This window comes from Hoplias malabaricus, chromosome 2 (genome assembly GCF_029633855.1).
Source record: "Hoplias malabaricus isolate fHopMal1 chromosome 2, fHopMal1.hap1, whole genome shotgun sequence".
In the NCBI taxonomy this organism is placed as follows: domain Eukaryota; kingdom Metazoa; phylum Chordata; class Actinopteri; order Characiformes; family Erythrinidae; genus Hoplias; species Hoplias malabaricus.
The window spans coordinates 40,008,658-40,035,012 of record NC_089801.1 but is presented as its reverse complement, the minus strand read 5'-3'; the positions used below and the strand labels follow the sequence as shown (position 1 = coordinate 40,035,012).

Genomic DNA, 26,355 nt, shown 5'->3' with positions numbered 1-26,355 from the left:
AATACACACACACACAAACTGTACACACACACCATATACACACACATATTTGACAGGAATTTTGAGTTATCCCTCTGATTATGAATATCCTGACTCCACCCACCAGGAGGATACACCACTAAAGACAAGCCCCACCCTCGTGGAGAGATTCTGATTGGTGGGCCAAATGTTGCTATGGGTTACTACAGCAGCATGGGGGATGCGGAGAGTGGGGAATTCCGGGTAGATGAGGCGGGACAACGTTGGTTCTGTACGGGAGACGTGGGTGAGGTACATCCAGACGGCTGTCTACAGATCGTGGGTGAGACACCTTTCAAATGACCAATCAGATATAACCAATCAGAGACAGACCAACTCTCCTCTCTGTCTCTCTCTCTAATTCTAAAAAAAGTGACATTACACAAAAGTAGGGAACGAAATGACAAAGTAATTATGTAAATTATAATTTAGGAAGAAGGACTGATGCCCCCTCCAGGGTGTGTTCCTGCCTTGCGCCCAGTGATTCCGTGTAGGCTTCGGACCCACCATGACCCTGAACTGGATAAGCGGTTACAGACAATGAATGAATGACTGAATGAATGAATAATTTAGGAAAGAATTAAATGAAGTGAACAGTGGTAAAGATGAAAGGCAGGTGTTGGAGCTGGAGCTGTCTGTTCTTCTCTGATCTTGAGGCATTTCTGTATAAACTTAGACAGGAAATGTTTTGTTTCTACTCTTTCAGTAACATTTTCACCTTGTCATTCTCAGACAGCATAGGGACAGTGGGGATATTGATGGTAATTTAAGGAGTCTCTGATGTTGCTGTATATTGTGCATAAGGAGGAAGTGATTTTCAGTTTCTATGTTTCCAGATTGGCAGTGGGGGCAGGTCTGGTCTTTTCTGGACAGTCAGCTTTTTCTGTGCCTCCTTGTTTCAATGTAAAATGCCAGTTTTTTTATTTTTTTAATTTTGATTAGATAATTGGCCACTTTGTATTCCTGGTCAAGCATTTCATAACATTTCACTTTGGGTTCTTGTGAGATTTGTGTTTACCAGTGCAGAGTGTAGTTTGTTTTGTTTGTGGTTGTTTGTCTTCTCTAAGTCCGTGGCCTGGGCGAGTCGCTGCAGTGGGTCATTTGGGTTTAGTTTGCTGGTGATGAAATCCTTGTAGTGAAGGGAGTCTGGTTCTGATTGACTGAGGTGGTACCAGAATTTGCAACAGATTTTTTCATTGTGTTCAGAATGAGCGGGAAAATGTTAGAGACCCCTCTGTTCACCCACAGGACGTCTTTGCATTATTCTAGATGAAATAATTCTGTTGGTGTTTTGTCCCACATTTGGTAATTTGTCATTGACTCTATGTCCCAGATTTCATTGCTGTAGAGCATTATTGGCTGAATTATTGATTGGAATAATTTTAACCAGATTGAAATGGGGCAGATGAATTTCAAAATGTTTTTTTCTGATTGCATTGTAAGCCATGCATGCTTTTTCAGTCAGGGATGGAATTGCTGATTTGAAACTTCCCATTGATATTAATAGCACACCCAAGTATGTTTAGTGGGTGGTGTGTGATATTAAAATGTTGCCAACTGTGTCTCCCTCTGTCAGATTCAGATTCAGATGTGCTTTATTGACATGGCAGGTTAAACGAATCTCATTTAAATACATGCAGTAGTTCATAAGAAAGTGACATTACATTTAAGTCAGAAAAATGAAGAAGTAATAATAATAGAACATATCTGTCTCTCTGTGTGTCTCGCTGTGTGTATGTGTGTGTGTGTGTGTGTGTGTGTATGTCTCACTCTCTGATTCTCTCTGCCTTTCTCTCTGTCCCTCTCTCAGATCGTAAGAAGGACCTCGTTAAACTCCAGGCCGGTGAATATGTTTCTTTGGGGAAAGTTGAAGCTGCTCTGAAAAATTGTTCCCTGATCGACAACATTTGTGCTTACGCTAACAGGTTTATACACAGCACACACAATTCACTACACACACTGCACACTGTACACAATATATACTACACTACACACGGTATGTTAAACACACACACACACAGACACACACTGCACTCTCTATGCACACTATACACACACTTCACCACACACACACGATACAGTCCACACATGCTACCAGGTCCATACGTACTACGCAGACTATACAGACTAGACAAACTACAAACTGTACACTACACACTTTCCCAAACACAATATACACACTATGTGTGAGAATTCCTGATCAGAGACTTTTCTATCCAATCAGCAATCAGAACTACGTCATCAGCTTTGTGGTGCCCAATCAGAAACATCTAACTGAACTGGCCAATAAGAAAGGTATTGCAGGCGAGTGGGAGGAGCTTTGCAATCATGCTGATCTGGAACAGGAAGTGCTGAAAACCATCAAGGAGGTGGCAACCACAAGTAAGTTCTGACCATTTCATCGTTATAGACCGATAATAGTGATTTTCAAAAAAAAAAAAACTCTAGTTCTGGAACTGGTTCTAGTCCTACTTCTAAAGTCTAATGTGATCACTGACTGTATGTGTGTGTGTGTGTGTTTGTTTAGATAAGCTGCAGAGGTTCGAAGTCCCAGTGAAGGTTCGGTTGAGTTCTCAGGTCTGGACGCCAGAGACCGGCCTCGTCACTGATGCGTTTAAACTGAAAAGAAAAGAGCTGCAGAGACACTATTCAAAGGATATAGAGAGGATGTATGGGGTTAAATAACATATACGCACACACACACACACACACACACACACACATACAAACATAAACAGTTTTGTTTTACTCAATTAAACTATCTCATTTCATTGGCAGGTTACAGGTTTAATGTGCTATAATAATGTACTGAATATGAATAGAGGAGTGCTGCCCCCTAGCAATATGATTTTTTTTATTGGTGTTTTTTTTTTTTTTTTTTTGTGTACTGAATAATATGTATGAGCAGAAATTTCTGGACTGTGTGAATAGGGAGTAAATCAGTTAAAGCGAGACGAGTTAAAACTACTTGAACTGGACTGCGCTCCAGCTGGATGAGGGAGACGTTTTATATTGTTTGCATGGATGCATATGGTGAACACCTTAAGGCTAGAAATTCATACTAGTGCTAATGCTAACGTTGGGTTTAGGGGAGATAGAGGAAGTGGTGGTTAGCTGTGAGTTTCTGTGGTGTAAAGAATTGCACACGGACTGAAAGATCAGAAACTCTCACAGCAAGCAGCAGCATCCTCATCATACTGATGAATAACAAAGATGTGAGTGTGTTCACTAATCACCAGAGATTCAGTGATTACACTGCTAGGGGTGTACGACACAAGATACCAGTCAAACATTTCTACAGCCAGTCCAAATAAATACATGGGCCAGGTAAAAAATTCTCATTGAATTTAAGTTTAAACGTGTTTTTTTCATGTACAACAACAACTCTAACATCATACGGCATGCATTTTTGACAAATTTTAGCAATGATAGGAAACTACAACATCTGTAAAAATGAAGTACTTGTTGAGAATATTGGGACAACGTTGTTACTAGTTGTCCTTCATTTTATTATTACAGGGAGAGGTTCAATGTCAAAAGAAGAACAATTGCTCAATGCATAGGAGGACATTGTTTTTGTGTTGTGAATTATTATTTTTTTGACTGATTCCAAATGGTAAGAATAATTTTTAAATGTAAATATATACCCATATGAGGGCTTTTTTTTTTTTTTTTTTTTTTTTTTTTGCAAAAACCACGTCCTGTACAAAGACAATGTTTATTTTTCATACTTGTTAGGTCCTACTAGTGCACTAGTATTCACAACCACATTTCACCTGTCCTCTAGCATCTTCACTGGCTTCCTGTTAGATATCAGATCTATTTCAAGATACTTTTACTTACTTTAAAGACTTTGAAAACAATCTTGCACCTTCCTGCCTGTTTGACCTCCTCCCTTCCTATGTACATTCTCACTCTCTCAGGACTTCAACTGCTGGACTTCTTACTGTTCCATCATCCAAACTTTGTGGTTTTGGTGATCGGGCTTTTCCCGACATGCTCCCTGGCTCTGGAATTCCCTCCCAACTGTGGTCAAACAATGTCCCTCTCTTCCCATATTTAAGTCTAACCTTAAGACTCACTTCTTTTCTCTTGCCTATGGTATCCTGTCTGTTTAATTAGTCTACTACACTGTCAGAAAAAAATTGTCACTGTGGTGGTACCTTTTGCTGTCTGTGGTGTTACATATTTATAATTTTAATCAGGGAACATTATTTTACCTTATTTTATTATAATTGTAGATATTACTATTACTGATCCCAAATAGCAAGAAATTAAAAATGCACACCAAGCAAAAGTCTGGGTCTCAGAAGGTGAAAATGTAAGAAAATGAATGTAAATATTGAGGAAACAGCCACGTCACAAACTTTGGACACTGACACTATAAAGATATAATTAATAAAACATTTAAAGAATGTGTGTAAAGATATAAATAGTAATTAGTGACGGGCAAAGCTCTAATCATCTGTTTGTTGTTTTGTAGATCTGATGCAGAACGGGTGCCACTGTTTTTTGTTGAAAGGCGGAAAATGATTTAAATATTTGTGAAGCTATGCTAATGCAATTATATTGTAATGTTGCCCCCTAGTGTCTAGAGTGCAGAGATACGCTTAAGCTCTAAATTGCATCTACACATTTTAAAGTGTTGTGCAGCTGCAGTGACTCCTGGAACATCCGGAAGATCAGAACCAAAACACCGTTGTTTGTTTTTTACTGAATTATATTTTATTTAGAAGCCTGTGTACATTTCTCTAAAACATCATGTATGTGTAATAAAATCACTCATTTATCACAACCCCTCTAATCTAATGTTGCTAAAAATGAAGAACACTGTACAGGCCAGTAGTGCTGTTAGCATGCTAGCCAGGTTAGGATTTATTTTATTCACACAGACTCTGTTCTTATTTTACAGATATTCTGCTGATCATTTCACCTGTTTCATTTAATAGTACAGTCCCTATTAAAGGAGAACTCCAACCACTTTCCAAATTTCCCCCATAAACCTCTGGAGACAGAGAGGGGTTAAAACATTGTCAGTTACATCTTCATTAAAGGGGAAAATAATTAGGGGGAATGGGTGGAGTTCCCGTTTTCAACTTCATACAGTCCAGTGGGATTGTTATTAATTTATAAATGTACTAATGTTGAATATACTGATGATGATGATGCATTTTTGATAGTGTATACATTCCTATACATACAAATAAAGGGTTAAAGAGAGACTGAAGTGTGGTCTGCTGTTTTGGAGCAGGGTCTCGGATCTGGGAGAACTGGGAGAAACGAGAAATAAAGGGTGTTGCCTTTAATAGTGTAAGAACAGCTCCCCTGCAGGGGGCAGCAGAGTGCTCTTTAAAGTCAAGCATTCGGGTCTCACCTGTCCTGTCCTGAAACTCCGCCAACACACAGGTGACCATAAACAGAGACCTGACATACGACCTAATAGCACAAACCCATTGCCAACATCCAGGAACTATAATCTTTTAAACAGCTGCAGTAAATACTGAGCTAGTAAAATTTAATTCATTATTATACATATATATTATTATGGGCGGCACAGTGGTGCAGCAGGTAGTGTTGCAGTCACACAGCTCCAGGGACCTGGGTGACTGTCTGTGAGGAGTGTGGTGTGTTCTCCCCGTGTCCGCGTGGGTTTCATGCCATGGGGTGCTCCGCTTTCCTCCCACAGTCCAAAAACACACATTGGTAGGTGGATTGGCGACTCAAAAATGTCCGTAGGTGTGAGTTAATGTGTAAGTGAGTGTGTGTCGCCCTGTGAAGGACTGGCGCCCCCTCCATGGTGTGTTCCCACCTTTTGCCCAGTGATTCCGGGTAGGTTCTGGACCCACCGCAAACCTGAATTAAATCAGCGGTTTCAGACAATGAATTAATGAAATATATATATATATTATTATATATCAATAAATTGCAGGTGGAATTCAAATATTTTATTTGTCATATACATAGTCATAGGGTACTAGCAGTGAAATGCTTTGTTTTCCGTCAAAGAAGAATAACTTACGATTTTATTACTTTATCATATATATATATATAATTTATTACTATGCTTATTATAAAATTGAATATAAATATGAAATATAATTATATAAACTTGCTATATTTAATAACTAGGTCATTACCGTGTTATAATTTAAGTTTATAATTTAAACAAAGTAGTTATTTACAATTTTATTGCATGGATAAGGCATGGGAACAATATATTTAATGAGAAGGAACATCTTATCAGGGCAAAGGATGGAGATACTTAAGTATAGCTTCCACACTTTATTAAGTAATTCGCAGGTCTTTTGCGTTGAGTAATGTCCCCAGCGAAGCGCCGTACTGTTGAATTGTGTGTTATGGTTTTGTAACTGCGGCGCTGGGTTGCAGTGGCGAACAGTGGCCGGCAGGTGGCGGTCCCAGCTCCGCTTCGTCCGAGCTCCCACAACAAACAGCGCCGAGCGGAGACACTTTCAGCGTTTCTTCTTTTTACTTTTACTTTTGTTTTATTCGCGTTTTTTTGGGGCTGAAATAATTTTATGTTTAATTCTGCAGTGCTCCGAGGCGGAACCCGAGGAGTTAAAGCTTGGACACCCGCATATTTCGAGGGGTTTTGAGAGCTTTAAGAGCGGCGGTAAGTTGTGAAATGGCGGAGGCCTCCGAGTCCTTATGGCGTTCGGAAAACACAACAAACTTCACTTTAGCGGTGTTTTACTCACTTTCACCAAGTTTCCCCTCCTTCCCCCGGCGGGCAGCGCGGTCCGGGCGGGGAGTCGTTTCGAAGCTCGCGAGCCGCTCTGAACTTGCACCGCGGACCGAGCTCCTGCTGAAGGCGAGACTCTTCTGTGCTTCTGTGACATTATTCCACAATTTTAACTATTTGGGCAGGAGTCTAAGGTTAATTAGGCTCCAAAACACGGTTTGGAGTGCAATTACAGCTGTATTTGGCTATAAAGCCTGGGTTTAGTGGGTTTTCTCGGCGCTGAGGTGAAGGCCTCGAGCAAACCGAGCTAGAATTGAGTTCATGCTAGAATTATCCGTTCCACCTTAAATGGTACAGCAGTTACACAGAGGACCCTCCGGCTGCTCCATATAACTGCTGCTACGTTTAAGGTGAAACGGAGAATTCCAAACTTCAGTTTCTTGTTATGTGAGTCCATATTCATTTAAGTTATTTTAACTTCATTTAAGACAACTTAATCACGTGTAAACATCGGTCAAACACTACTCTTGAGGAATTTTGATTCTTTTTGTTAACAACATTACTCTGGAATTTAGCTAATGGTTGTCAAGTCTGATTGACGTTAACACAGTTAAAAGACAGATTTAATACCAAACAACAGCTATTATTGATATTATTATTATTGCCCCTGAGAGTGTGTTGGGTCTATGAAGTTTAAAGAGGTTTTATTAGGTTAGTTTCCGTGTTGGAGATTTTTTGTTCACTGTGTTTATACTTTACACATCTCCTAACAGCCCTGCTCCGATTTTACTTTGCTTATGCAGCATAGATGTCATTATTATTTTGGAATATACTGGAAACAATCATCCTCCTACATTGCTGTTGTTGTTTATGCTTTATTTGGTTTATTATGTTTGATTAGGCTTACATTCTATTATCTGGAGTATTGTAAATATTGTGAACATCCTGTGAATTTGTTTGTTTGTTGGTTTATTGTAAGGGTTCTGTCTGTTGCTGTCCTCTCACAGCCGGAGGGCAATATTCCACATTGCAGCGAGGAAACGTAAGATGTTAGAATAATGATTGCTGCACAGGAGTTACAGACGGAATTCCACTTTGCGCAGTGAGTTGACTCCACACAGACTGTTTTCCCACATTTTCTCCCTGTTTTCACCTATTCCCCCTCATTCCCCCTTACCCAGGTTTCCCCCTTTTCCCCTGTTTCTTCCTGCTCCCACCTCCTGATTAAACTAAGTTAGTTGATCAGAACTGAGACTGGGATCCCCCTGAACTACACTACAGCAACAGTGAGGGGGCTATACCAAGTCTTACACTCATCACTAAACACTGACCGCTGCCCCAGCTTAATTTAGTTGAATAATAAGTGTGTGTGTGTGTGTTTATAGTGAAACGGACACACAGCTGTCTTCCGATACAGATTTGGAGGATCTTGAGGGGCGCAATGCCAAAACGGCAAAAGGAAAGGTAAATACTAGCCTGTCAGAACTCAATAAGATTTAAAGCCATGTCTTGGAATCTGATGTATTTAGTCTCTCATTTTTTCCCTCTCTCACTCTTTTTCACTTTGTCTTTGTATTATCACTTTGCGTGTTTGTGTATTTGTCTGTGTGTCTATGTATTGTCTCTGTGTATATATGTATGTATTATGTTTGTGTGTGTGTGTGTATGTTTGTGTGTAGAAGGGAAAGAAGGCTCCAGGTGAGAAAGGTAAAGGTGTGTTGATGAAAGCTCAGGGACGAGTGAATGGACATCATCAGGAGAATGGCACAGAGAACCTCAGCCTCTTCGAGATTGTTAAACTGGGCAAGAGTGCAACACAGGTACACACACAAAAACACAAAACACATGAAGTACACTGGAGCCCAGTCTCCTCAAAATGATAAGGTCATGTACATGTTAAAGATTTATTCTTTGCTGTTATCGTTCTTTGTTCTTATTTCTCTCTCTCTCTCCCAGTCGGTGGTGGATGACTGGATCGAGGCATATAAGGGCGATCGAGACATGGCTCTACTGGAGCTCATTAACTTCTTCATCCAGTGCTCAGGCTGTAAAGGTAGGACTCACCTGTTCATTGTTATGTAGTCTGAATATACTCAGTAGGCTGCAATCTTACAGCTGTGTGTGTGTTTTAGGGGCTGTGAGTTCGGAGATGTTCAGACAAATGCAGAACTCAGAGATCATCAGGAAGATGACGGAGGAATTTGATGAGGTGGCAGTTGCTTACAATCTTGATTAACTCTTTCTGTTCAGGAGATGCTGGATGAGTAAACCTTTGGCTCTTGTGTGTGTGTGTGTGTGTGTGTGTGCATGCACATGCCCGTTTGTTGTTTGTGTACAGGACAGCGGAGATTATCCCCTGACCATGGCAGGGCCTGTGTGGAAGAAGTTTCGATGGGGTTTCTGTGAGTTTATCTCAGTTCTGGTGCGTCAGTGCCAGTACAGCATCATCTACGACGAATACATGATGGACACTGTCATCTCTCTGTTAACTGGCCTCAGTGATTCCCAGGTCCGGGCCTTCAGACACACCAGCACACTTGCAGGTAACACACACACACACATGCACGCACACAAACATACAGGTAATTCCTCACTTTTCCCTAAAGCTGGAGGTATTCTCTAAACTAAAGAGTGAGTCAAATGTCTCAGGACACCTTTTTTTATGTCCGGGAAAATGACGTATCTGAATACCCCAGCAAGTAAAGGGTGAGGGAGCCTGTCCACAATGTTGCCACCATATTGGATCAAGGGCAGGTATTTCTAATATGAAGGTGGTCATGTAGCATATCAGAGAAAACCAGAATTATCTCAGAAACCAATTGCTGCAATCAGATTTGCAACATATATTGTGGTCCAAAAGTTAACGTAACACAAATTTGCAACAACAACCAGGAATGCTCCCAGCTATTTGACATGTTAATTGTATTGACTGGCTGACATTCTGCAAGACATCACATGCTGTGTCCTGGAATTTTCGCAAAAGCTGCCAAAACCATTGTTGAAATTTCTTCGTCGGTAACGGTCTTTAGATGACCACTAGGTTGCTTGTTGTTCACAGCCCCGGTTCTTCTGAATTTTCGCTATGAGGGATGCAGCAATGCTGTGTGAAATTGGTGGTCTTTCTGCATGTCGGTTGTTGAAGTCTACGGCTATGATATGGCAGCTGCGTTCCCTGGAAATTAGATTTACCTCAATCTTCTATTATTTCCATCTTCAGTTAGCTATAGTAAACAAAGTTGATAACTTTTGAACCACAAGGGATATTGCAAATCTGATTGTGGGGCTTCTGGTTATGGTGGTGTGGAATTAACAAGTGATATTTTAATGCTACTCCAAATTCACAAAAGTGTTTTTAAAATGTAAATGAGCTAATATACACTGCCTGGCCAAAAAAAGGTCATACTCTAATATTTCATTTGATCGCCTTTAGCTTTGATTATGGCACAAATTCGCTGTGCCATCGTTTCCACAAGCTTCTGTAATGTCACAACATTACAACGGTGGGTCCAGAGCCTACCCGGAATGGGCACAACATATTTCTGTCCAGAGTTGCATTTATATTTCCCCAAGATCTTTTATTGATGATGGGAAATTTGGACCACTGCATAAAGTCTTATCCAGCACATCCCCAAAATTCGCAATGGGATTCAGGTCTGGATATCTGGCCATGGAGCTACCCTTGAAGCCATAAACTCTCTTTAGACTAGAAAGTATGACATAACATACAGAATTAATGGAAGGTATAGCAAGTATCAAAGCTGGTAGAGTCCATCAGAGCACAACTCAAAGCTGCCGAGAGCTGCATCAGTGAAACGGAGGGTATAACGACATCAAATTGCGGCCATCAATTTCTGAGAAAATTCTGTTCTTCTTAGATATGCTATATGACTACATCCTCATTGGAAAAACTTGCCCTTTAACCAAGAAGGTGGTCATGTTCCGGGCATAGCCTAAAGGCCCCCTTACGCCTTACTTGCTGGGGTATCAGGTATGTCCTGAGAATTTTGACTCGCCCTGTACAGTCTCCCAATCTCAGATTCTGGGGTAGGGGAGGTGTGCAGACAAGTGAGGGGTGTTCACTTGTTTGTGTGTGTGTTTTCAGCGATGAAGCTTATGACAGCACTGGTTAACGTGGCTCTGAACCTCAGCATCAACATGGACAACACACAGAGACAGTATGAAGCAGAGCGCAACAAGAGCATTGGAAAAAGAGCCAACGATCGTTTGGAATTGCTGCTGCAGAAACGCAAGGAGGTAACACACACACACACATCAGGTGCATGCACATGCAATAACAGGTTTATAATACAAGCTGCAAATGTATGGGTTTTTGGAATTAATGTCTGTGTTTGTTTTGTGTGTGTATGTAACAGCTGCAGGAGAACCAAGATGAGATTGAGAACATGATGAATGCAATTTTTAAAGGAGTGTTTGTCCACAGATACCGGTACACACCGCCCCTTCATTCATGATCATACATATCTACTGATATTCATCTATCCACATGAATAATATTGAGGAGAGTGGAGCAGGGCATTATTATTCCACATTTTAATGGGCATGCTTCACTGAATATCCACCATCAAATTTTAAACAGGACTCAGGAGGAGCCTCAAATGAATGTGTGTGTGTGTGTGTGTGTGTGTCTGTGACAGTGATGCGATAGCAGAGATAAGAGCAATCTGTATCGAGGAGATCGGGGTGTGGATGAAGATGTACAGTGATGCATTTCTCAATGACAGCTACCTGAAATATGTGGGCTGGACCATGCATGACAAAGTAAGTGTTTTCGCCCAATAAAATACACACACATGAGATGTTAGAATTGGGGATTTCAGCCCTGTACCTGTTATAGTCCTACTGAAAATCAAAGAATTTCACTAACTCACTGTTCTCGCTCCATTTTCTCTCTCCGAGCAGCAGGGGGAGGTGAGACTGAAGTGTTTAACAGCATTGCAGGGTTTATATTATAACCGTGAGCTCAACTCTAGACTGGAGCTCTTCACCAGCCGCTTTAAGGTGAGGTCTAAACTGCAACATATACTGTTATCTAGAACACACACATGTAACGCTCGTGCAGTACATCACACAAGCAGTTAAACTAATAGAAGACACACTTTGTATATGCAGTCATTTAAGTAACTGTTGATTTGTGTGTGTGTGCGCAGGACCGGATTGTTTCCATGGCGTTGGATAAAGAGTGTGATGTTGCGGTTCAGGCAATTAAGCTCCTCACACTTATTCTTCAGTGAGTAAACTTCACGTTCATCATCTTCATCATCTCTGTAGTCTCTGATCTGAATAACTAGATCTCCACAGAGTTAAAGATGGGGCGTAATGTTTCAGCAGTGATAGGCTGCCCTAAAGGAAACTGTGTGTGTGTGTGTATACAGGAGCAGTGATGAGGTTCTGACAGCTGAAGACTGTGAGAGTGTGTATCACTTGGTATACTCAGCTCACCGACCCATTGCTGTGGCTTCGGGAGAATTCCTCTACAAAAAGTGAGTCACAGAATCCACACAAACTAGGACAAGAACTCTCTAGAACAGGGTGTGGGCCTGTGTGGGTGCAGGTTTTCTTTCCAACCAAGCAGAAGCAACACCTTATTTCACCTGTTTTTACTCAATGGATTTAATCAATAGATCTTGACATTCAGTAGTGGGACTTCAGCTTGGTTGAAAGGAAAGCCAGCACCCACACTGGCCCGTTTTGGGTTTTGTTTGACACCCCTGCTCTAGAACCTGGGCTCAGTGATGATGTCTGTGAGATTCAGTAGGTATTAAATGTGACTCACCAGCTCCACTGTGTCAACAGTGTGAAAAATACCTTTTTGTTTTCATATTGTTTTAATGTGTGTGTGTGTGTGTGTGTGTGTTTAGGTTGTTTAGTCACCGTGGTCCTGAGGAGGATGCATTACCCCGAAGAGGGAGACAGTGTTTGAATGCCAACCTCATCAAAACCACCGTCTTTTTCTTCCTGGAGAGTGAGGTTTGTGTGAAATTTTAATCTTTTAATTATTATCATCAGGGTGTTCTTAGTTATTCATTATAATGTGATTTGCATATTGCTGCCTTCTGTTTTGTTACAGTCACAAAAGAAAATTATGCTGATGAGATATATATATATATACAGGAACACAGCAGTGACCTCCTGAAGGGCTGTGTTAAAGATTTTTGTGTGTGTGTGTGTGTGTAGCTGCATGAGCACGGTGCGTACCTGGTGGACAGTATGTGGGACTGTGGAAGTGACCTCCTGAAGGACTGGGAGAGTATGATCAGCCTTCTACTGGATGAGCCCTTCCCTGGAGAAGAAGGTGGGCTTAGTCCATCAGTAACTTTCGAGTTGTAGGGTCTTTGTCCTTCACTCATTGCATGCTGCCCTTCACTTTGTTAATGTTGTGATTGTCATTTGTTCTCGGTGTTTGTGTCTTTTCTCATGTACTTGTCTGTGCTTTGTGGGGACATGATGCCAGATCACAACTGTGTAAAATGGAAACATTTCTCTTAGGGATGGGCGGTATCCACATTTTTCATACTGCAATACCGTTTCAAAATAATATCTCAGTATAAGGCATTACCGTGAGGAGGGTGTGCACTGTCAGGCTGCACTGAACCTTATATATTTTTAGTACAAAGCCGAGTGATTTAACTAAGCACAGCCCGATGGTGCACAAGTGTAGACGATAAAAACCTGTTTCCGGGAGATTCTGGGGGGCTAATGAGCCATTATCTTTGACAGCAGGGAGGGGATTTCTCGTCTGGGTTCCACACCTGTCTCATGAGTAGTTAATGTGTGAGTCACAGTTATGGAAAAAGTAGTGTCACATCATATTTGTATCAGTATAGAAGAAAAACCAAATAAAATGTCAGATATCGGTAAATAGCAGTGTATAGCCAACACCCAGGTCTATGAAGTTCAGAGCTCAAAAGAAAACTTCATAAATGTTCACAATGTGTTTTTTCACTATATATCAGCACCTTTGAAAATAGGTTTTTGGAAAGTTCATCTTTAGAGTTAATTTAAACAAAAACAGATGAATGACATACATATATCTCACATTATTGTTGCTGGGTTTGTGTTGAATATTGGCATGTTTAGCCTTTTGGGAACAATTTCTTTTAGGTAGGTGATATCTGTTACAATATCAAGGCATGTCAAATGGCTGCAAACATGGCTTAAAGGCCTCCAGAGGGTTAACCAGATAAAATAAGCCCAATGTTATAAAGCCTGTCCATTAGGAATCTGCCTCAGCTCTGTTCTTATTGGATAGGATTGATTTTGAGCTTACGTTAGCTGGCTAACTTAAAATTCCTGCTAGGGTTAGCTACATGTAGAGTAATACTGAGATGTGTGTGTGTGTGTGTGTGTGCAGCTCTGACAGACAAACAGGAGACAGCTCTGATTGAGATTATGCTGTGTGCAGTGAGACAGGCATGTGAGTGTCACCCTCCCATCGGCCGCGGGACAGGGAAAAGGGTAAAAATATGTGTGCACACACTTTACATAATTAATCATACATTTACATGTACACACCAACAAAACAGACTATTTATTTAGCAACCGTATTTAAAAACATACCTTTGCTGACTGAGTGACGGGTTCCACAGTAGTGTGGTATTGTGTTTCCTGGTGCTGAGATTTCCTCTGTCTCTCCTGTGACCTGTGTTTCTCATCGATCAGGTCCTGACAGCCAAGGAAAAAAAAACACAGCTGGACGATCGGACAAGAATCACAGAAATCTTTGCTGTGGCACTGCCGCTGCTGCTTGCCAAGGTAAGGGTCCCCCACCCAGGCCATGACTTCCTACGGGAAGATTAGAGGCCCCAGCACTGAGCCCTGAGGGACACCACAGTCTAAAATCTCTCTCTCTCTCTCTCTCTCTCTCTCTCTCTGTCTCTGTCTCTATCTCTCTATCTCTCTCAGTACTCTGTGGACGCTGAGAAAGTCACTAATCTGCTGCAGTTACCACAGTATTTTGATCTGGAGATTTACACAACTGGCAGACTGGAGAAGGTACAGATTTACACCCTCTATTACTATATACTGCTGTAGTTCTCTGTTTGAATCTGGGTGTGTGTCGCTCCCCAGCACTTGGAGGCGCTGTTGCGTCAGATACGCGAGGTGGTGGAGAAGCACACAGATACTGAGGTTCTAGAGGCATGTTCTATGACCTTCCACTCTCTGTGTAATGAAGAGTTCACCATCTTTAACCGAGTGGACATCTCTCGAAGCCAGCTGCTGGACGAGCAGGTTGACAAGTTCCACCGCCTCCTGGAGGACTTCCTGCAGGAGGTACCACCCACTTCTATTCACTTTTAGATCGTATTCTGACCTGTTCTAAACCTCCATATTTATTGTGAATCACAACATGAATCGGACTTGTACCTCACTCACATTTAGCAGGTTGAAGAATCTCCACAAGAAGAATCTCAACAGTAGTTGCTACTCTATAACAGCAGTGTTTTCTATCCCTGATGTTTGAATGATGCACAATGGGGGTTTAGGTTTTGTTTTTATTTGGGGTGTTAATGTGTGTGTTTTTCTGAAAGGGAGAAGAGCCTGACGAAGATGATGCATATCAGGTTTTGTCGACGCTTAAAAGAATAACAGCCTTCCACAAGTAAGAGCACACCCGCCACACGCTCCCTTCAATTATCAATAATGAGGAGTTTTTCAAGGTTTTTTTTTTTGGAGGGGGGCAAGAGCCATGTTTTCACTGTGTGTGTGTGTGTGTGTCTAGTGCCCATGACCTGACGAAGTGGGATTTATTCAGCAGTAATTACAGGCTACTGAACACGGGGCTACAGAACGGGGACATGCCAGAGCAGGTATTGGAACCACTCCATCCTCCACCCACCCACTTGTTGTAAAGGGGGTTTCTATTTGTTGCAGCAAATTTATGTTTGTTTTACACTTGTTTGTGTGTTTGTTTTGCAGATTGTGATCCATGCTCTTCAATGCACTCATTATGTCATTCTGTGGAACCTAGCTAAAGTCTCAGAGGGCAGCTCCAACAAGGTGAGTAAAACACACACACACAGTCAACAATCAAACCTCTGTTATATGCAGATAGTAAACCATCTTTAATAAACTTACAAAGTGTATACCATCTGTCTGTCTGTCCAGGGTGACCTGGTGACCCTGAGGAAACAGATGAGAGCATTCTGTCTGATGTGTCAGAGATACCTGAGCAGTGTCAGTACCTCTGTAAAAGAGCAGGTAAAACTCACCTTCCTCTGTGAGTGTGTATTTTTTATCTTTGTGTTGTTCCTGTCCTCTGTGTGTGTGTTTATTTATTTGTTTACTTTGTATTCTCTCTCTCTCTCTCTATGCAGGCATTCACTCTCTTGTGTGATGCTCTAATGATCTTCAGTCACCAGATTGTGTCGTCAGGTCGAGACGCTCTGGAGCCACTGGTGTTCAGCCCTGACTCTTCACTCCAGAGTGACCTGCTGAATTTCATCCTTGACCATGTCTTCATCGACCAGGACGATGACTCCAGCACTGGTACACACACAGTTAAAACGAACCCCCCTTGTACCTGTAGCGGTTATTGTTGCTCTTTATAGTGGTTAGTTATCTCCTATTAATGTATAGAGATGTTGTGAAGCTCCATTTCCTTTTCGTGGGATTCCTTCACTGGCTCAGTAATATTAGACACACGGAGAAGGAGCTGAGGGAAACTGGCTGGAGCTGTGTGAGACGGATGGAGAAGTTGAGGGAGACTGAGTGGAGCTCTCTGAGATTGATGGAGAAGGATCTAACGGCAGATGGGGTGGAGCTGGGGGTGTGTTCACTCTGAACCCATCCTCTCACTCCATTACACAACCCTTACATAACGCTGAGCTTTATTACTGCAGCATGAGTGAACATCTCCCTCTCTTCTGTGTGTGTGTGTGTGTGTAGATGGGCAGCAGGATGATGAAGCCGGTAAAATCGAAGCATTACACAAGCGCAGGAATCTGCTGGCGGCGTACTGTAAACTCATCATTTACAACGTAGTGGACATGAGCACTGGGGCAGACATCTTCAAACAGTATATGAGAGTGAGGCACACACACACACACACCCTTTGAGTACACTAAACTGCTTCAATCATACCTAAGGGCTGTCTGAGACAGACACACAGGGTTTAAAGAGATGTAGCTCATGAACTGTAACAGGACCAACAAGAAGTTCTCAAGCTCTAAACTGTCTTCTTTCCAGTCAGCCCTGATCAATAGTAATGATACACTGATGTTCGTCATCCACATTGTATGATATTGTGTTGGTTTTAGTCCTGTTATATTTACTGATGTAATATTTACTGTAACTGGTTTCTGACACGCTCCCCATCCTAATGCAGTTATCTGTTTACAGTACTACAATGATTTTGGTGACATTATTAAGGAGACAATGAGTAAAACGCGGCAGATCGACAAGATCCAGTGTGCCAAGACCCTGATCCTCAGCTTACAGAAGGTAATAATGCAATAATAACCCAGCTATAAGAGCCAATACTCTTGAGCTGACAGTACAGTACAGATGTGACCAGTCTGATATCTGTGGTAAATGCTGGGTGTCATGCTCTGATATCATATCAGAGGGGGCAGGGGAGTGTGAAACAAATAGATCATTCTGTCTGATCCAGCTGCAGTATCTTGGAACTTTATAGTGACGTAGCTGCACATTTCTGACCTAAAGCCATAGTTTTTAGTCTTTCAGGGAGCTACAGTTACACCAGAGGATACATACTCTTTTAATACACAGTCTTTTGTTGACTAACCAAGGCACGGACCCCTGGAACCCGCTGAGCAGCACGGTTCCCCCCACTTTTTAACTCACACACTGACCAGGCTTTAATAAACCACAGAGTTTTTAATGAACAGGGATATTTAAAAAATATTTAAGATTAACAGAGAATATAGAGCTCAGTCTTCTATTGTAGATTACAGTAATGTTTGAGCATAGTTGTGTTGCAGTCATATTAATTTGGTGTGTGTGTGTGTGTGTGTGTGTATTTCAGCTGTTTAATGAGATGCTGAGTGAGTTGGGCTGTAATTTTGACCGCTCTTCCTCTGCGTTCTGTGGGATTAAGGAACTTGCTCGACGCTTCTCTCTCACTTTTGGACTGGACCAAGTCAAGACTAGAGAGGCCATTGCCATGCTGCACAAGTACCTGCTCTTTCTCTCTCTCTCTCTCTCTCTCTCTCTCACACACACACTCACACGCGCACACACACACACATATATACTCTTTCCTGTCATCCCTGTAGAAATCTATGAAAAGTCACTGATGGTCGTTCTTTAATTCAGTTCCACTGAAACACACTGAGCACAAGATCTTCACTGTTCAGGAGATGATCTTCAGATGGCCAGAAAGATTAAACTGGAAATCAGATGTGTCCAATAGATTTAAGAGACATTCCCTTTGGACAGTCCTCATCTCTGAGCTTAACTTATCTAGCTAAGTGCCCAGGAGTCTCTCCCCAAACCCACACCCTTCAGATAGACAAAAGCGTGAATCTCTGAGAATAAAAGCTCTCTCTCTCTCTCTCTCTGTTTTAGGGATGGTATAGAGTTTGCATTTAAAGAGCCGAGTCCTCAGGGTGAGGGAGGACCGCCTCTGAATCTTGCCTTCCTCGACATCCTCTGTGAATTCTCCTCAAAACTACTGCGCCAGGACCGCAAGACTGTGTACGTCTCTTTGTGTTTCTCTTTCTCTCTCCATATTTCTCCCACTTCTCTCCTGCAGACCCTTTTATTTCCTGTCCTTCTTTCCTTCCCGTCCTGCATGTGTGTTAATAGCACACTTTGTAAGAAGCTCTTTCTAGATGGTGTATATTTCTAATTTAATTTGTATGTATTTTCTCTCTCTCTCTCTCTTTCTGTGCCACCCCCAGGCACCTGTATCTGGAGCGGTTCATGACGTTTCAGATGTCTCTGCAAAGAGAGGAATGTTGGTTGCCTCTGATCTCGTACAGAAACTCTCTCCAAGCTGGAGTGGATGATGATACAATGTCAGTGCTGAGTGGAGTGAGCAGCAGGGGCTCATACCGCAGCAAGAAACCCAAAATCACCCCCACCTCAGCCAAGAGGAAACTTCCTGAGGGTATATATGCACAATATCTCTTACTGGGATGAGGTGTATTCATGACAGGAAGAAATGGCTGTCTTCATAAACAGACAGTTGTTATGAAGAACTTCTGTGTCTGCAGCAGTTCCGGGGTGGGGGGGTGCAGGGGTTTGAGATGAAAGGGGTGGGCAGGAGCTGTAATTTTCATTAGCTTTTGCAGATGGTGCTTTATTTAAAGGGAGAAACAGCCCAGCGTTTGAAATGCCAGGGTGTGTGACACTGTGATGGCATGTGATTCTCTGCGACATGTATGTGACGGAGCAATTTATGGAGCTCTGTGTGTTAGAGATTAAGTGTCTGTGTTAATCTGAAGATGCAGAGTGTCTCTGTGAATCTGCTGGGTTTATGGCTCTAACTCTCCGTCTCTACAGAGGACAACAGTTGCAGCAGTGATGCCACCGTGTGGATGGGCCATGAACAGGGTGTGGCCACTGTGATGATGTCATCACCCCATATGACCTCCACTGTGTTACGGGACGCCAAGAAGCTCCGCCCTGAGGATGGCTACGTCGGGGTCTACACCATGAGCAACGAACCTCAACACACACCACTGCAGCAAACTACACATCAGGCCATCGACTACAAGTACACACACACGCTCTGCTTTACACAGTAACACCCCAGGTGTTCTCAGTTTAGCCGCATTACCTCAGCCCAGAGCTGAGTCTGGTAGCTCAGTAGAGATAACTGCTAGGGGACTGACCTCAGTGCCTCAGTGTTAAGTTTCTCGGAGACAGTAAAAGCCCCCAGTTTAGGAGCTTCTCTAATGCCCTCCTTTCAGCTGGAGAACATTCAGAGATGTCCATTTGCACGAACTTAAATTAATTTTAAAGTTGTGCTGAAATGTGAAATATGTGCAGCATGTGGTGATCTTGTTTCGAGTTTCTATGGCAGGGGTCCTCAAACCTTTTATTCAAAGGGCCAGCTCAAAGTTTTTCAGTCTTTTGGGTGAAGAAAACATGTTGAAAACAATATATATGCCATGTCATAAATATTTTGTCATTAAATTAGTTTTTATTATGAGATGAAAGTCATAATACTTGGTACGGGATGCCAGTTCATTCTACGTTGAGTTTTATGGAACACGTGTGTGAGTGCACCGGGGAAACTCGCTGAAAAACGCAGATATTGAATTTCCAAAAGAGCTGAATTGAAGTGGCCCTAAAACACCATTGTAGCTGGTGGCACTGTGCCAATACGAGACACGATGTGGACGGCGTCTCATGCAGCAGCATGTTTACAGCTCTTTGTGTTCCTACAACCACAGCCTCTCCTTTCACAGGGAGAAATGGCATAGGATCAGGAGGTGGGACGCAGTAGAGAACAACATCGTACCAAAATCATTGACTAGATGCTGATGGTATTATATTTCATCCAAAATAATTGCTAGGGATGATTCAGTAGTTGCTGGATTGGTATAGAGAAATGTCTATACTGTCCAACTGTACCCGTGGCCAGACAACACGCGGTATGCTGTCATAGTTACAGGCCGATAAAATTAAAGCAGCGGACTGTATATGGCCCGCTGGCCGTAATTTGAAGACCCCTACTTTATGGTATCCCACATTCTACTGGGCTGAGTCCGTTTGGACCGTGGGCCTGTATAAAAACGTGAGCAGATGCCAAAACTTCAACTGGAATTGAATCTTGCCGTGGATACCTGTAATTTATTTACCTGTCCAGGTGCCTTTCCAACAGTGTTAATAAGTCATCACCTCATCACTCAAACGCAGTCCACACACTCCAGATGTTCCAGTCTTCAAAGAAAGATCAGATATTTATGATAAACTTTATTTCATGAAAAAAATATATATAATTTGAAAGAGAACTTTATTGTATATATTAAAGAGAATGTGGGCAGGCTTTGTTGGACTCAGAACAGAACAGGATGTGTCCTGATGACTTGCAAATTTGTGTATGTGTGTAGTACTCAGGTAGCGTGGATGCTGGCCCAGAGGCAGCAACAGGAGAGGGCGAATATTCAGAACGCCAAGATGAGGAGCCACATGCAGCACGCCATGTATGAACTGTCCACCTTAAATTATCACCCTTCAAACACACACTTCTCTCTCTCTCTCTCTCTCTCTCTCTCTCTCTCTCTCTCTCTCTCTGTCTCACCAACCTCCGTCTCTCACTTTCTCATGTGTTTATTTTTTATATGAGACTTGTATATTATACTCATTCATTACACACAGTATATTTCATTTTTATATCTCATATTTCTTTTAATTTGATGATGATAACTGACAACTAATGAAAACCCCGAATTCAGTATCTCAGAAAATTAGAATATTGTGAACAGGTTCAATATTGAAGACACCTGGTGCCACACTCTAATCAGTGAATTAACTCATAACACCTGCAAAGGCCTTTAAATGGTCTCTGTCTAGTTCTGTAGGCTCCACAATCATGGGGAAGACTGCTGACTTGACAGTTTTCCAAAAGACGACCATTGACACCTTACACAATCAGAGCAAGACACAAAAGGTCATTGCTAAAGGCTGCTGTTCACAGAGCTCTGTGTCCAAGCTCATTAATAGAGAGACGAAAAGAAGGAAAAGATGTGGTAGAAAAACTGTACAGTCAATAGGGATAACCGCACCCTGGAGAGGATTGTGAAACACAACCCATTAAAAAATGTGGGGGAGATTCACAAAGACTGGACTGCAGCTGGAGTCAGTGCTTCAAGAACCACCACCACACAGATGTATGTAAGACATGGGTTTCAGCGTCGCATTCCTTGTATCGAGCCACTCTTGAACAAGAGACAGTGTCAGAAGCGTCTCGTTTCCAAAAAGGACTGGACTGCTGCTGAGTGGTCCACAGTTATGTCTCTGATGAAAGTAAATTTTGCATTTCTTTGGATATCAAGGTCCCAGAGTCTGGAGGAAGAGAGGAGAGGCACAGAATCCACGTTGCTTTAGGTCCAGTGTAAGGTTTCCACAGTCAGTGATGGTTTGGGGTGCCATGTCATCTGCTGGTGTTGGTCCACTGTGTTTTCTGAGGTCCAAGGTCAAAGCAGCCGTCGACCAGGAAGTTTTAGAGCACTTCATGCTTCCTGCTGCTGACCAACTTTATGGAGATGCAGATTTCATTTTCCAACAGGACTTGACACACAGTGCACACAGTGTCAAAGCTACCAGTGCCTGGTTTAAGGACCATAGTCTCCCTGTTTTTAATTGGCCAGCAAACTCAACTGACCATAACCTCATAGAAAATCTATGGGGTATTGTGAAGAGGAAGATGCAATACTCCAGACCCAACAATGCAGAAGAGCTGAAGACCACTATCAGAGCAACGTGGGCTCTCATATAACACCTGAGCAGTGCCACAGACTTATCGACTCCATGCCACGCCACATTGCTGCAGTAATCCTGGCAAAAGGAGCCCCAACTAAGTACTGAGTGCTGTACATGCGCATACTTTTCAGTTGGCCAGCATTTCTAAAAATCCTTTTTTTGTATTGGTCTTAAGAAATATTCTAATTTTCTGAGATACTGAGTTTGGGGTTTTCATTAGTTGTCAGTTATAATCATCAAATTAAAAGAAATAAACACTTGAAATATATCAGTCTGTGTGTAATGAATGGGTATAATATACAAGTTTCACTTTTTGAATGGAATTACTGAAATAAATCAACTTTTTCATGATATTCTAATTTTATGACCAACACACGTGTGTGTGTGTGTGTGTGTGTGTGTGTGTGTACCGTTTACAGTAACCTTTAAATATAAGGAAGGTGCTTTTGTTAAATAAACACTTAATTTGTTGTTGTTTACTCCAGTCGGCGGAGCACAGGGCTGATGGAGGACGACGAGGAGCCAATTGTGGAGGATGTGATGATGTCTTCTGAGCAGCGTCTGGAAGATCTGAATGAGGGAATGGACTTTGACACCATGGACATCGACCTGGTACTGATCCGACCCATCTGTGTTTTGATAAACCCACCACTTCACCCACCCTCGCGCTTTGACAAATAACATGATGGAAATGACCTCATTACAACCCACTGAATGCTAAAAGAATGTTTGTGTGTGTTTGTGTTTCTTTACAGCCTCCTTCTAAAAACCGGAGAGAGAGATCAGAACTCAAACCGGATTACTTCGACCCTGCCTCCATTATGGACGACTCAGTAAGAGCTCTCTCTACTGTCCTCCTCTTAGTCTCTCTGGCTCTCTCCATTTCAGTCTCTCTCCCACTCTCCCTCTCTATCTGTCCCTCTTACAGAGATGATCATGATGTTGGGATTGGTAGTGAGATGGAGGGACAGAGTTCCCTCCAACTCTTACAGAGTTCACATCCCTCTTCCTGTATGTGTCCTTTCATCTCTTTCTCTATCTCTCCATCTTTGTTCCTTCATCTCTCTATCCACACTCTCTACATCAATTAATATATTTATATGTCGGTTGATATATTTATATCCACAGTAATTGTTATTTCTCTCGCACACCTCTCTCTCTCTCTCTCTCTCTCTCTCTCTCTGTGTGTGTGTAGGTTTTGAATGTGTCAATGTTCTGATCCAAGTGGAAAGGCAAGAGAGAGACACACTTCCTGTTTGTCTGGCTGCAGAGAAGCTGCTCTTCCTCCTCAACTCTCCGGTTTCTGCATTGTGTGTGTGAGCGCGTATGGATGTGTGTGTGTGTGTGCGAGAGACAGACAGAGAGAGAGGGAGAGAAACAGCTGGTCAGACAGGCGGCCGTCAGTCAGACGGTCAGCTGCAGTTCTGGATGCTCTTTTTTTAAGGATGTGTAGATAAGGCTATGTTTATAGAAGAGGTTTTGATTTGTAGGGTATTTTTTAAAGACAATCAGCTGTAAATGAGAACTTAATAAAGTGTGAGTATTTAAAGGCATTTCTGTGGTGGGGAGGGGGGGGGGGCAGTGGGTTTAGAGGCGTACAATGTTTCTGTTCTGTTTATATTCTCTGTGAAACATTGACAGAACTTCCTTAAAGTGCTAAACTCCTTCAGTCTATGCGACCTCCTCACACTCCAGGAGAGAAGCTGCTTGAGCCAGAATGGGAGATTCCTGTGTTTCTATTGGTCCTTTGGTCAGTAACAGCAGCAGCCTGTAGACCTCAGTCTGTAAGTCATTCTGTAGGTGGAGTCATACTCATATAAGGAGCTTCAAGCCTAACCGGCCTTGCCCTTTGACAGAGACAACTGTAGTGTTTCCAGCGCCTTGCAGTGGTGAATAAGTGTACTGCGCAGTTCAGTATGCTGCAGTGTTAGTGTGTAGCATTGTGTGGAGAAGTGAACACAGCTGGTTCAGAAGTGTTGTTTCCCCTGAGGCACGATGGCTGAGATTTTCAAATACCACCATCTTTTGTGTCATTAGTGCTGCCTAGACGGAGGAGTGTCTCAGGGGGACGTTTTTTTTTTCCTAGTGATAACACTCCTGCATTCGGACACCTTCAAAATCTCTGTAGGACAAGTGAGATCCCCGCGTGATGTTTTCTGTAAACTCGGATGTTTGTTTCACGTAAAACGCTCCATTCTCAGCACCACATCCTAATGGGTTGACAGGCGCTGGAATCGAGGACAGATACTAGGACGAAAACCTGGGCAGAGCAAAGTTGCCAGCAACAACCTGAAAACAGCCATGAAGTTTAAGAATTTGTTTAGACAGAAGCTTGCAAGTTGTGTCCCCCTGTCCCTGCTGTGTACAACCGGATCACGTTCACACAGCGTAGTGATTTCTAGAAAAGAACATGCTTCCATTTGGGGATTCGGGAGGGTCTTGGATGGATCTCTGGGTGACTACATATGGCAAATAAGTGGTTCAAACCTTGCCTGGAAAATCCCAGAGATGTGAATCTGGACTGAAATGATTGGAGTGCTGTTTGGTGGGGGAGCAGGAGGTCTGGGTCTGTTGTTTTCTCACGGGAGGCGGGAGAGGAATACAGACATGGCAGATCAGGATGGAAATAAAATAACAGAGGAGCTTCTGTAGAAGAACTCCCTCCAGGAAATTTAACCCCCTCCTGATAAGCCTTCAGCTTACACAGGAACTGTTTATATAGGTGTGAACCCTACTACAGAATGAGCTCACTGTTTCTGAGGGATGTTGAATAAAACTTTAAAACCCTGCCACTCCCACCATGCTTGCTCAGGATTGATCAGATTTTTTATTATTTTTTTTTTCCTGAATGAGGAAAAATAAGTGCTTCGTACAGAACCCTGACAGCTCCAGTACAATTAGAGAATACTGTTTTATGATATATTGTTATATATCCCTAAGTATATAATTATATATTACATTTAACAGGTGATGAGTGAAAATGTGAATTGGTGCTGATTTTTATTTATTTATTTTTTCCCGCCATCTTAGCCCCAGTTCGCTAGAATGTACCGCGTCTCAGACGACTGCAGAAAAACATATGAACTGTGTATTTTCATTTTTGTTGAATCTCCTCCTCTTCATTGTTGATGATTTCTCCAAATCCTGTTTTTTTTTTTTTTTGCCTCATATGTTCCTTTTTGTCATTTTACAATTATTGTTGTTGTTTCCTTATTTGGGGTGGGTGTGGTTTCTGGGTTCTGAAATTGTGATTATGTTAATGAGGGTGTGTTGTGGTGACGGTGTAATCATGGTGAGGGTTACTGAGGCAACTGTCATTAGCAGTGTTTTTAAGGATTTTTTTTTTTTTTTTTTTTTTTTTTTTTTAATATTCACAAATTAATTTAGACTCCTCCCTCTTTTAACCCTGTGTTAAACTGCTGAGTGTGTGTGTATGGATGGGTGTGTGTAAATGTATAATATGATATTGGACTGTATATAAATCCAAGTGTTTTTTATTCTATTTACAAAAACAAATGTCCACTGTTCCATTTCCTGTTTGTATTTATGTCTGAGACAAAATAATTTTTTGGAACAAAATAAATCCCTCGGCTGTGATTTAAACTTTCATCGTCAACTGTCTCTCCACCAGCTGGCGCTGGAGCGTACACACACACACAAGTTTGGCTTTCATTTAACAACAGCTAACAACCCTCAGACCATTTACATGGAACATGTTTCTAGGAGCAGGTTATTCAGTCTGACTGCTGCTCAGTTTAATTCTGAACATCAGGAACATTCTGAGTGAAACTTAACTGCTTTGATTTTATCAACAGTGAACATTTTAGTCTCTGAGTTTCTCTTTTTTTTAACTCTTGTTTCTGTTTATCCCTTTTGGTACTATTTTTGGTTGGTACTCATTTTTTTATGTTTACTTTGTTTCCTCTCTTTCCTTCTCTGGATTTTAGAGAAATGTTTTTACACAGTCAGACGTTTTTGACAGTTCTGTGTGTATTGTGCTGATTTAAATAGATATAGGGGGGATTTGAGCGAGAGAGGGAGAGAAAACACGAGAGAACTCCTTAAGGATGAGGATGATGTCACAGCCTGTCATTCTGCATCAGCACCGCCTCCAGACACCGTCAACTCGCACTAACTCACCCTACAGTACAGAGGGGATTGGGAAGAGAAAAAGGAGAGAGGGATGAGGCATGAATAGCCAGCAGCGGTGTGAGGAAGAGTGG

The 26,355-nt window shown here is 42.1% G+C and overlaps 2 protein-coding genes across 3 annotated transcripts in view; both read left to right on the top strand.

The window, feature by feature from the left end:
• acsl4b (acyl-CoA synthetase long chain family member 4b) overlaps positions 1-5,224 on the top strand; it is a 12,688-nt gene extending 7,464 nt beyond the window's left edge. Inside the window, exons 12-15 of the mRNA XM_066658223.1 lie at positions 107-301; positions 1,829-1,943; positions 2,243-2,400; positions 2,546-5,224. Coding sequence (XP_066514320.1) covers positions 107-301; positions 1,829-1,943; positions 2,243-2,400; positions 2,546-2,703 — 626 coding nt within the window. The 3' untranslated portion in view covers positions 2,704-5,224. The remainder of the gene's footprint in view (positions 1-106; positions 302-1,828; positions 1,944-2,242; positions 2,401-2,545) is intronic.
• A 1,241-nt stretch (positions 5,225-6,465) lies between these two features.
• On the top strand, positions 6,466-25,722 carry stag2a (STAG2 cohesin complex component a). 2 transcript variants are annotated; one of them, XM_066659600.1, is made up of 34 exons: positions 6,466-6,649; positions 7,726-7,820; positions 8,104-8,182; positions 8,398-8,538; positions 8,675-8,771; positions 8,851-8,927; positions 9,057-9,261; positions 10,821-10,972; positions 11,092-11,165; positions 11,374-11,497; positions 11,639-11,737; positions 11,887-11,966; positions 12,112-12,219; positions 12,598-12,706; positions 12,914-13,031; positions 14,091-14,194; positions 14,399-14,491; positions 14,642-14,731; positions 14,807-15,010; positions 15,268-15,338; positions 15,459-15,546; positions 15,656-15,736; positions 15,845-15,937; positions 16,054-16,225; positions 16,625-16,764; positions 17,078-17,179; positions 17,724-17,872; positions 18,266-18,394; positions 18,601-18,809; positions 19,205-19,418; positions 20,761-20,853; positions 22,618-22,744; positions 22,888-22,965; positions 23,328-25,722. In XM_066659600.1, exons 2-34 carry the CDS (start codon positions 7,777-7,779, stop codon positions 23,349-23,351), a joined length of 3,768 nt encoding a protein of 1,255 aa, XP_066515697.1. In that variant the 5' UTR covers positions 6,466-6,649; positions 7,726-7,776; the 3' UTR covers positions 23,352-25,722. The 2 variants fall into 2 exon arrangements, with proteins under 2 accessions (XP_066515697.1, XP_066515696.1); XM_066659599.1 differs by having other exon boundaries at positions 7,698-7,820.
• Positions 25,723-26,355: the final 633 nt, after the last annotated feature.

Coding starts and splice junctions, on each gene's coding strand:
- stag2a (XM_066659600.1), top strand. CDS start 7,777: ATGATTGCTGCACAGGAGTTACAGACGGAATTCCACTTTGCGCA. Junction 15,547..15,655: donor ACGGGGACATGCCAGAGCAG/GTATTGGAACCA, acceptor TTTGTTTTGCAG/ATTGTGATCCATGCTCTTCA. Junction 22,745..22,887: donor ACACCATGGACATCGACCTG/GTACTGATCCGA, acceptor GTTTCTTTACAG/CCTCCTTCTAAAAACCGGAG.